This window comes from Balaenoptera borealis, assembly GCF_965194805.1.
Source record: "Balaenoptera borealis genome assembly, chromosome: 6".
NCBI classification, from domain to species: domain Eukaryota; kingdom Metazoa; phylum Chordata; class Mammalia; order Artiodactyla; family Balaenopteridae; genus Balaenoptera; species Balaenoptera borealis.
In genome coordinates this window covers 62,764,950-62,777,459 of record NC_138863.1, presented here as the reverse complement: position 1 = coordinate 62,777,459, position 12,510 = coordinate 62,764,950, and the positions used below count along the sequence as shown (strand labels likewise).

General features: G+C 34.4%; 1 protein-coding gene across 1 annotated transcript in view; it reads left to right on the top strand.

Annotated features, from left to right (window-relative positions):
- UBR3 (ubiquitin protein ligase E3 component n-recognin 3) overlaps positions 1 to 12,510 on the top strand; it is a 240,061-nt gene that overhangs the window by 73,577 nt on the left and 153,974 nt on the right. The window contains 3 exon segments of the mRNA XM_082396130.1: positions 2,360 to 2,539; positions 3,135 to 3,268; positions 9,922 to 10,008. Of these exon segments, the coding sequence (XP_082252256.1) occupies positions 2,360 to 2,539; positions 3,135 to 3,268; positions 9,922 to 10,008 (401 nt within the window).

Below are 12,510 nucleotides of genomic sequence, written 5' to 3'. Positions count from 1 at the left end.
CCAACACCATAGTTCAAGCCATCGCCATCTCTAGGCCTTCTACTACTAGTCATCAGCACCCTCCTGTATAGTCAGTCTCCACACTAAACATCTAGTCATGTCCTCTCTCTTAAAACCCCCTCTGTGGCTTGCCATTCTCTTCACATGAACTGCAAACTCCTGAAGCTGATTTATGAGGCCATCTAGACTCATTTGTGCCACCTATTCTCTGCGTTCTTTGTCCCAGTAATTCCATCCTTTTTTATACTGCTTCCTCTACTTAGAACACCATTTCCTCTCCATCTCTAGTTTATTTGGCTAATCCCAATTTCTGCTTCATTCTGTAAATCTCAGTTAAACATCACTTCCTCAGGAAACTCTTTTCCTGAATTGTAGACCAGTTTTATTTGTTCTTATGACTTCTTGTACTTTTCCTATTACAGACCTTACCACACCCTGTTTTCTTAGATATTAACCTCAGTGGAGAGAGAGAGAATGTATAAATCTTGATTTATTTACCGCTTTATTTTCAGAGCTTACTAGAATACCTGACCCTCAGTAGGAGCTCAATAAATATTTGTTGATGAGTGAATAGCATTTAACACTGAATCATTGCTCTCTCTGTATCTATATTTGGAAAAGTATCAGTTGGATAAAAATAGAAGTTCTCATCATTTTATTTCATAAAAAATTCCAAGGTATTTTTCGCAAGAACAGTAGTATTTAAAGCAGTGTCAGGAAAATAGTGATTTTGATTAATTATATTCTGCCTATTCATCCTCTGATTTCAATTAAATAGAACAGTGATTCTCAATGTTTTAAAAAATTAAAAAATCCCAGCATCCCTAGGCACTGTCCCATCAGCATCAGCTGCTCACCAACTCACAGTGGCAGTAGTTGTCAGAGAGGGCGTTTCTGAATCTCAGGTGTGGGTAATTTATAAAAGCTCCCTTACTCCCACTTCCTCATTCAGTTATACCCTCTCTCATCCTGTTGTGGGTCCTGTTCTTATGTCTTGTTAAATTTGAGTTGGGTAAAGTAATTTCATGGACTGAAACCTAAATTTAATTTATGGAAATAAGTGCAGTAGAAGCCCTCTTCACTGATGAGTTTGACAATGAGGTGGTTATTTGAAAAGTTGGTTAAAGTGAGGCATTGTTAAAAAGTGATACATACGTATCTTAAACGGTGGATTTTAACTTAAACCACAGGAATGTATGTTTGTTTTCCAACCTTTTAATTTTGGGCAAAGCAGTTGTAAGGTATGGTTTTCTTTACTGGAGTTCTCCGTCGTCCTTCTTGTATATACCACATCTGTAAAGCAGCATCTGTGATTTTCATTTTCAGTTTCTTTAAAGTAGAGTAAGAACATAAAGATTTTCATGAAGCAATCTGAGTGCAAAATCCTTCTAGACTTTTGTGATTTTTCTCCTCCAAGATTTTCGTAGGCACTTTTATTGTCTTTCAAAAGCTTATGATCCAGTTTTTGTTATACCTCTATTTATGCATTCATATTTTATCAGATTATTTGTAACTTAAATTTTATAATTATAGTAAAAAGAACAATTAGTATGAACAGAAGCAAAAACAGACTCTGGATAAGCTTATACCTTGGGGCTTGTGTACTAGGGAATAGGCTACAAGCTTTGAGCATTCTGTGTATTATGGATATTAGTGTGTTTTACAGTGGGAATGGGGGGCTTGTTTGTCCAGTGAATCAGTTAAGCTGGAATAGGTCAAGAGAGCTAATGCATACATGCTATAACTTCTAATAGTAAAGTTTTTGTACAAACCTAATCCTCCCCATCTCCTCCTTCCAGCAATGTATTTAAACTTTGAGGATTTTTTTTTAAAGCTTAAGAGATTTATGTGTGTTTTTTGTTGTTTCATTTTTGAAATACTGTGTTAAAAATTGTTTTTACATGTCCTTTGAATAGAAGAAAGCAATTAAATATATATCATTTAAGTCATACAGATTTGATTGAAAAGATAGAATGAGATTAATCTAGGGATAAAAACATTTTATTGATTAGAACTGAAAATATTGCATTATATCATTAAAATCAAGAAAATAATAAGGTTTTATAAACATGTAACTAAATATCATGTAATATGTTAGACATGTGGTAATAATTATTATAATGATGTGCTAAGTGTTATGTTAACATTTCATTTAATTCCCTTAAGATATGTGTCTTTTTCTGTTTTACAGATGAGGAAATTGATTCAGAGCTATGTAATATACCTAAAGCCATATAGTTATTAAATGGCAGGCTGGGGTTTCAATTTAGGTGACTCTGATTCTAAAATGTATAATCTGTATCATTGGTAAAACTATTTTTTTAAACTAATTTTTTTTGTGTGTGTGTGTCTATTTTAGATGAAGAAAATAGTTTACATGTGGTAGTGAATTGTGGAGAAGCATTACTGAAGAATAACACTTATTGGCCTCTTGTCAGTGATTTTATTAATATCCTTTCTCATCAAAGTGTGGCTAAGAGATTTTTGGAGGACCATGGTTTGTTAGTGACATGGATGAACTTTGTATCTTTCTTTCAAGGTATCAATTTCAGATTTTTAAATTTTTTTTTTTTTTTTAGCTTACAAAATGCCTAATGTTAAACTGTCAAACACTAATTAAAAGATAATAGCACATCATTCAGTTACATGTGAAATGTCTCATTTTAATTAATTGATATTTGTAAGTATTTTGATAAAGTGTTCATGAAAACATATCAGAGTTAGGAAGAAGGTCAAACTATTACATAGGAAATAGGAGTGTAGTTTTTAAAAGCATTTGAAAGCATTAATCTGGAAATTTCTAATCTGTTTTCTAAGAAAGACTCATAATACTTTCATAAAAATTTCAACCGGCATCAATTAAAATAGTTTTGACTTTATTTAATATATTCAATTATATTATATAAGAAAGAGACAGTTCACAAAATGTTTCTAAGAAAACGTAGTTTATAAAGAATTCCAAAAGGACCAGATTGTTTTATTTTTAATAATTTATTAATTTCTATATATATTGTGTCATTATGCCATTTGTATGCATTAAAATGTGTTTGGTACTAGGAAATATTTTACTTGATTTTTAATATCGGTGTTTATTTCCATTTGGCAAGGTTTATATCTGTTTTAATTTTTGCAAGGTATGAACTTAAATAAGCGAGAACTAAATGAGCATGTGGAATTTGAATCTCAGACCTACTATGCTGCCTTTGCTGCTGAACTTGAGGCCTGTGCACAGCCAATGTGGGGACTCTTATCACATTGTAAAATTAGGGTATGTTTTGTTAATTTCTGTGTTTACCTTTAAAATAATTATTTAAGAAAATTATTTGTGAAAACATTGATTTGTTTACTTGTGTGTAATAATATGCAGTGTTTAATTCTGAATTCACCTTGTTGACCTGAGACAGTTAATTGTTATTCTTAGGCAGGTTAGAATTCATTTATATAAATGAATTATCATATCATTCCAGCCTTCCCTTATTGTGAATAGTATTTGGAGCTTTATAAGTCTCTACATTCATCTTTATTGTTTCATTTTACCCATTATCAGTTAGTTGCCTAATGTTTCTTGTCTCTCAAGGGATGAGGATAGTCCTCAATAAAGCTTACACTTTTAAGACTCTAAGCACAAAATCAGTATACATTTCATACAACTTACAGTTGTTTGTAAAAAGAACCTAAGGGTACATAGCAACAACATAAATTCTTATAATTGGTTAAGAAGTGCTCGCTTATAATTGCATGCATTTATGTCTTTCTGTACAAATATATATTTTACCCTTGCATTTTAAAGTATTCGTTTGATGGGTCTCCAGAATCCTTGGATAGTTTGTTATCTCCTGACCCTACTAAACTAAGGACTTGACTAAGATTTTGCTGTATGGATCCCATGAAGTCCAACCTGCTAGCCTGTACCAATAAGCATGCTGCACAAGATTTTATAGTGGTCTTGGCTCTGCCTCTTTTGACTTAGGTGACTTGGTCAAATCATTTAAAACTATTTGAACTTGTCAGTCTTTCTCCTTTTCTTTTAAAAAACTAAAGGAAACAAAATAGAAATGGGACAGCAAAGCCTGCTCTTCCTCACAGGGTTATTATGAGACTCTCTTACATATATTCTTTAAATGTATGTGTTCCTTTAAGTGGATTTCTATTTTCTTTTTGAATTTTAGTTATTTTTTCATACAGCAGGTTCTTATTAGTTACCTATTTTATATATATCAGTGTATATATGTCAATCCCAATCTCCCAGTTCATCCCACCACCACCACCCCCCTCCACTTTCCCCCCTTGGTGTCCGAGGATTTCTATTTTCTCTCATGACTCCAGCTTTCTCTAAATGCAGATGACTCACAACTTTGTTACAGTCTAGCCAGGTTGAAATTTACAACAGCTCTGGTTATTCATGTAGATCTCCTTATAGGTTACATGAATTTTCTCAGGTTCCTAAACTAACTTTTTAAAAACATTTGTCTGTGCTGTGTTCTTTATGTCATTTTATGTATGGTGTTTTAAATGATGCAGTTATCCAATACAGAAACCTCCCCTTGCTGTACCAGGTGTGTTCAAGCTATAGTCAGATACCATGAATTTTCTCTCATACCAGAAATGTCTCTCTACCACTTCTTTCCTCTGTCTTTATTTATTTCTTTATATTTTTAAAATCTGGGTTGTTTCTTAACTGGTTTTCCTGCCTCTAGATTCTTCCTACTGTAATTTTTCCTAATACTGAAGTTACTGCTAAGCTCTGTGCTTATCTCTCCTTTGCTTAAAAATCATTCAAGTTCTTATGTCTACAGGATAATGTCCATATTTCCTATAAAGTCATTTAAGACCTTCCACAGTTTGCCCTCAACTTGTTTATCGTAATTCACCTTCCTATACCCCCTCTACCTCCGTGCCTTCATTGGATTAGCATTCCTCAACATGCAATTCCTTTCTTGATTCCAGTGGTTTTGTTCAAGTTAGTTCCTTTTTTGACAAATGAGCTCATTCTTTCTGCTTAGTCCAGTGCTTCTCTTATATGAGAATCATCTGGGAAGCTTGCAAAATACATGTGCCTGAGTCTCACTGTCAGAGATTTTGGTTTGATGTGCAGTAGGACTTTGGCAGTGATTCTAACTGGAATGAAGAACAATTAGTGTGAGCTCTTCAAAAATTGTACTCATAAGACTCAGCTGATATGTAATCTGCTCCTTTAAATTCTTTCATATTTATGATTCCAGTCTCTGTTTTTATAGTACCTCGTTTAATCTCCATTGTAGCATTTATCAAAAAAAACTGTCATCTAATATGAGATTCGTTTGTTCATTCATTCAAAAAAGTATCTATTGAATGCTGTTCTATGCCAAATGCTATCTAGATGCTCGGGTTTTTGGTGTCAAACCAAATAGATGTGGTTTTTGCTCTCATGGAGCAGTCTAATAGGAGAGATAGACATTAAGTAAGCAAGCACACAGGTTTATTTTGTACAAGCTTTTGTAAGTGTTCTACAGGAAAATATCAGATTGCTATGAGAGTAATGAGTGTGGAGGCTGGTTACGTTTGAGGATCAGGGAAGGTCTTTGTGAAGAATGAAGAAGCCAGCTATATGAAGTATAAAAGTGGGGTTAGTGGTGGGAATAGGGGAGATAGTATGGAATAACCTACCTCCAGTAGGAAAGCGATTGGTCATTTTAAGGAGTTTGTGGCTGGAGCCACAGAACAAGATGGAGTTGGAGAGATAGGCAGGGATTGTATTATTAATGCAGGTTCTTATAGAACATGTTAATGAGCCTTAGATTTAATTTTAAGGACAAGCCAGTGAATATTTTAAAGTAGGGGTTTGATGTGATCAGATTTACATTTAAAAGATCCTTCTGTTTGCTGGAAAGACTGGATTGAGGGGAGCGTGGGGAGCATCATGACTAGTAGCAAATAGACCAGTTAAGATGCTGTGATAATAATCTAGGAAATTCAGGTTTGAAATTCAAGGTGCATTAAAGGTGCATTTTGGATATTGAAGATGTATTTTGAAGGTAGAACCAAAAGCCTTGGTGATGGATTGTATGTTATTGATGAGTGAAATAGACTTTTGGGTAACTATGTATGGAGGTAATTTTACAGAGGTGAAAAAGATCGATAGAAAAGGTTTAGAGAGATCACAGTTAGTTTTAGATATGTTAAGTTTGAGATGACTCTGAAACATCCAAGTGAAAATAGTGAATAGTCAGTTGGATATATGAGTTTTGTGCTCAAAAGAGAAATCTGGACTAGGGTTATAAATTTTAGACCCTTGGGAATAAAAATGGCATTTATTGCCAGGGGATGGGATCACGTCAAACAGGGGAAGAAGAGAAATGGACCTTGAAGAAAAAACTAACATTTAGACATCAGAGAGGGAGAGGAGAAAAACCAGGAGAATGCAACATCATATAAGCCAACAGAAAAGATGGTGATTTAGGAGGGAGGATTGATACGATGTTGATATGAAAAGGTCAGTATTTTAGGAGGATTATTCTGACAACTGTGTTTAGGATGATTTTGGATTATAAGGCTGGGGCTATGTTTATCTATGTGATAATGAGAAATCATTGTTTTCAGGCAGTAGTTTATTTTTCAGTTTTGAAGGCCAGGATTGCAATGTGTTATGGTTTTCTTAATCTAAGAAGTGAAGACAACAGAGAGAAAACGAGCTCATAGTGTTCTGGTAGGATCTGAGAGTAGTTTCTTAGCTAAAGGAGCATCTAGTTCCTAGATAAGACGTTCTCTTGATGAGAGCCTACACTATGCCAGACATTGTTCTTTACATTATATTGCTTACATTATGTTTGTATCTAATCTTCATAGCATCTCTTATGAAGTAGATAGTATCATCCCTTTCTTTCAGAGGTTAAATAATTTGCCCACATTTACACAGCTGCAAGTGGAAGCTTGAGTTTGAAAACAAATCCATCTGATTTCAGAACCAGTGCTCTTTATCACTTTGCTATAATTGTCCCTTAGGCAAGATTGTCTAGAGCTTTTTAGCAGCAGTGTTGTCAGGTTTTAGAAATGTAAACTAGAAGAAAGACTATTATTTTAAGTAAAACAAAGCTATTGCTTTATGTTTATGTTCTCTAATTATAAAATATAAAACTAAAGGATTAGCAATAGAAAAAAGGAACTTCACCTGATAGCTTACTTTCTTTGTCTGATTGCCCTGTATGCTATTTGGTTCTTGAAAATGCTAAGGGATAGTTAAACAAGTTATACTAGATTAATAACAGATAGCTTGGATAAAGGGATGGCACATTTCTAGAATTTTACTAATTTTTGCTTTCTGGACAGAACAAATAAGCTGTAAAATCTCCGTCTAGTGGCAACTTTACATTACTGCAGGCTTGACAGAAGTTAAGTCTGGCCATGAATCTTTGGAGCGCTTAAGTAGTACTTGTCAGATGTAGTGCTAGACTGTGACATAGAGCATTTTATGTACATTATTTCATTTGCTTCTTCATAACAGTACTAGGAGGTAGGTAGTATTATGCCCGGTTTTACGTATGGAGAAACTGAAACTCATAAAATTCAAGTAATTTCCTCAAGGTCATAACACTAGTAAGTCACGCATACTGAATTTTTGGGGGTGGGTGTGATAGTGATGGGGAGGTGGGAGAGATGATCTGAACATGATTATTAAGTATGCTGTATTTAGGAATGGAATTAGTTGGTCACCTTTTTGAAGACTCTTGATATACCTACTTTTCAAATTGTTCTCTGGAAGAGTTTATCAGTTTACACTTGTGTAAAGAGGATATAGTGGTGTCCCTTTACTCAAACCTTTGATTAAATAGGAAAACATTTGGTTTTAAATGTTTCTTTATACATGAATTATCTGCAACTTTAGTTTGGTTATGACACATTATTTATGGTAACTTAAAGTGTCATTACATTTTTTTCAGTAAGAGATAGGGAACAGAATGTATAAAATAATATTTTGAGAAGGATAAATCTCATATAGGATAGATTAAAACAGGGTGAGACTGTTGGCAGGGGAACTAGTTAAGTGATATTTTGTCTGAATGGTATCAGAAATAGGAGAAAATGGAAGTGAACCTACATGACAATATTGAGGAAGAATTAACAGGATATGGAGACTGAACTGGGTGAAGGAGAAGTAAATCTCTGAAAGAAAGGGATGATAATATCTACTTTATAAGAGATGCTGTATTAATTAACTAATTAATTTTGGGCCACATCCTTTGGCTTGCAGGATCTTAGTTCCCCCACTAGGGATCAAACCCACACCCTTGGCAGTGAAAGCACAGAGTCTTAACCGCTGGACCGCCAGGGAAGTCCCCAGAGATGCTATTTTTAGATATGGATGTGAGGCTTGTAGTTTTTTTTTTTAAAGTCCAGAGTAATTTATACATGTAGCTGATGAGACTGTGATGATACCTTTTATTCTGCATTGATGTCCCAAAATGTCTTTTTAAAAAAACTTTTTATTGAGATAAAATTCACATAACATAAAATTCACCATTTTAATCATTTTAAACTATACAGTTCAGTAGTTTATAGTATATTCACAAAGTTGTGCAGCTATCACCACTAATTCCAGAACATTTCTAAGCCCCCGCCCCCGGCAAAAAAGAAAACTCGTACCTCCCAATTCCAGCCTCCTCTCATCTACTGGAAACCACTAATCTCCCTTTTGTCTTTATAAATTTACCTAATCTGGACATTCATATAAGTGAAATCATATAATATGTGACCTTTTGTGTCTGACTTCTTTCATTTGGTATAATGTTTTCATGGTTTGACTATGTTGTGGCATTTATCTGTACTTCATTACTTTTTATGACTGAATAGTATTCTATAGCATAGGTATATCACACTTATTTGTCCATTCATCGGTTGATTTCATTTTTTGGCTACTGTGGATAACACTGCTGTGAACATTTGTATATGGATTTTTGTGTGAATGTATGTTTTCAATTCTCTTGGGTATATGAGAGTAGAATTGCTTGGTCATATGGTAATGCTGTGTTTAACTTTAAAGTGGCTGCAGCATTTCATGTTTCCACCCGCAGTGTATGAGAGTTTCAGTTTGTCTGCATCCTTGCCAACACTTACTTTACATTTAAAAAATTATAGCCGTCCTGGTAGGTGTGAAGTGGTATCTCATTGTGACTTTGATTTGCACTTCCCTAGTGACTGATAGTGTTGGCATCTTTTCTTGTGCTTATTAGCCGTTTGTAGGTCTTCTTTGGAGAAATGTCTGTTCAAATCTTTGCCTATTTTTTTAAAGAGAGGCTATCACGATTTATTTTTCCATTTAACTTAATACTTGCCTATTTCACTGGATCAATTTCTCCATAAAACATTACAGTTTTCTTTCACAATACCTTTATTTTAAGTGGCACATTCCTATTCTTCCTTCTTTTAGATTCTTTTGCAAGCCAAGATATTCACAGGCTGCTTACAGTACTCATATGTTCTGCCCTCTTTTTTTTTTTTACTGTGGCAAAATATATATAAATTTTTTAACACTTTAACCAGTTAGGTATGCAATTCAATGACATTAAATACATTCTCAATGTTGTGCAGCCATCACCACTATCCATTTCTCGAACTTTTTTATCATCCCAAAAGAAACTCTACCCATTAATAACAGTAGGGAACTTATATTTTTAGGATCTTTTGAAATGGAACCCAATTTACATCACATAAATTTATTTCACCTTTGACTCATTTCAGGTTAGTTCATTTTCATAACTGTCACTAGTTGTTACTATTAGTTTGTGAAAGGATTATTCCCTGAAATGACAAATGTGGTTATTTTGAAAATATGTATATTCTACCATTATATATACAATGCACATAACTTTTTGTATATTGCATATACTTTGAAGTTGAACATATACGTATTTATATACTGTAAATTTATATAACTTATTATTTTAGGAAACTCAAGAATATACCCGAAATGTTGTGAGATACTGCCTTGAAGCTCTTCAAGACTGGTTTGATGCTATTAACTTCGTAGATGAGGTATGTATATTTTTGATATATGTAAAAGCATTTAAGAAAAGTGTTAGATCTCATTTAACATTGAAAATAATGAATATCTTTTCATGGGATAAGGGAAAGGTGTTGGAATAAACATAAAATCACTAGGCTTTAAAAAAGGAGACGTAAGAGACCAGTTGTTTGACACTTAGGAGATTCTACAGTGCATTAACTGTATTTGCTTATTTCCTAGAGAAGGGCGTAATTTTTTTAATGTTATTAAATGTATATTTCTCAGGAGTTCATTCAAAGAGATAAAAGTGACTGCAAATGTGAACAGAATAGGGGAGATTGATGGAAAGGGTATCACAACTTTATTAATTGGTCAGTGTTCTCCTCTGGGCATGAATAAAGATGATTTTTTTTTTTTAACATCTTTATTGGAGTATAATTGCTTTACAATGGTGTGTTAGTTTCTGCTTTATAACAAAGTAAATCAGCTATACATTTACATATATCCCCATATCTCCTTCCTCTTGAGTCTCCCTCCCATCCTCCCTATCCCACCCCTCTAGGTGGTCACAAAGCACTGAGCTGATCTCCCTGTGCTATGCGGCTGCTTCCCACTAGCTATCTATTTTACATTTGGTAGTGTATATATGTCCATGCCACTCTCTCACTTCGTCCCAGCTTCCCCTTCCCCCTCCCTGTGTCCTCTAGTCCATTGTCTATGTCTGTGTCTTTATTCCTGTCCTGTACCTAGGTTCTTCAGAACCTTTTTTTTTTTTTTTTAGATTCCATTTATATGTGTTAGCATACGGTATTTGTTTTCCTCTTTCTGACTTACTTCACTCTGTATGACAGACTCTAGGTCCATCCACAGTAACTCATTTTCGTTTCTTTTTATGGCTGAGTAAGGATGATTGTTGTTGATAATGAACTGAGAAGAATTAAATAAGGGCTTGCTGTTAATTAGTCAGCCAAGTTTCCTATCAGAAGCCCCTTTTATTCCTCTTACGAAGTGGGGTCAAAATTTGCCAGATGTGGAAGGAAGAGCACTCCTTATCTGATTTCTGAACTCTGGGCAGATGCAACTCCCCGTGTCTTAGGCCGGGGCGCGGAGAGGAGGGGCTTTTATTTATTTCTTTTCCTTAAAAAATTTTTCTTTTACACAATCATAAACTTATTGAAAAGTTGGAAGTGGAGTACAGAACTTTTTCTTGAACTATTTGAGAGTTAACATGTTAACTTGATGCCCATAACTCCCAAATACTTTAGTATCCATTTCCTATAAGCCAGGGCATTCTCTCTCTTATATAAACAGAGACAACCATAAAAATTAGGAAATTAACTTTATTATATTATTACTATGTAAATCTTAGAACTCATTCATGTTTTACAAATTGTCCATTGATTGCAAATATAGCAAAAGGATCCTATTTAGAGTCACATGTTGCATTTAGTTATCATGTCTCTAGTCTCCTGGAATGATTTCTCATTCTTTGCCTTTCAGGACAATAACGTTGTGAAGAATACAGCTCAGTTATTTTTGTAGAACATCCCTCAATTTGGGTTTTCTTATGAGTAGGTCCAGATTATGCATCTTTTGCAGGAATATTACAGAAGTGATGTTGCAGTCTTTTCATTGCACCCTCTTTAGTGGTTTATGATCTTTGTTTGTCCTATTACTGATGATGTTCTCTTTGTTCATTTGATTAGGTGGTACCAGCCAGGCTTCTTCACCATAAAGTTACCCTTTTTCTCATCGTAATTAATAAAGTATTTTGTGAGGACGTGCTTTAAAGCTATTTAAATACATCTGTTTTCTCATCTAATTTTTAGTTCATTCACTAATTTTTTTCTGTGGAGATTCATAGTTTCTTTTATTCACTGGGTTATAATCCAATACTACTATTACCTGATGCTCAAATTGTTTCAGATGTGGCCAGTGAGAGCCCCTTCAAGCAGGTTTCTGTGTCCTTTTGACTTGTCCCGTTATTCTTTGAGCACTTCTATTCTTAGTGGCTCAACAAGATGTTTCAGGCTCACCTTATATTTTCCCTATTCCACCCCTGGAATCAGTCATTTTTTTAAGGATCTTTTGTTCCTTTTCGTAGAGAAAACAGTATTGAGAAAGCAAGATCTGGATGCTTGGTGTGCTCACTGCTATCGAGGTATTAACTGCTCCCAGGCCTTCTCAGTGAACAGAGGTTCAGAATATATGTATGCATTTATGTATATACATGTACAAAGCTGCATCTATATTTATTTCTCTATTATATATATTGGAAGCTGTGAGTTCAAACTGATACTTTAAATTCCCGTATAGCACAGGACTTAATTCTAGTTTTCTCTAACAGTGAGAAACCTGGCTTCCATTATCCTTAATATATTTATTTCTTTGACCAATCCTCTTACATAGAACCAATTTCTCGTATTAGTTACCTCCCTTTTCCCTACATGGATGCCCTCTTCTCCCTGCATTCTGTCCCCCACCCTGCCCTACATATGGACACCCTCCTCATCCCACTTGGACTCCAACTC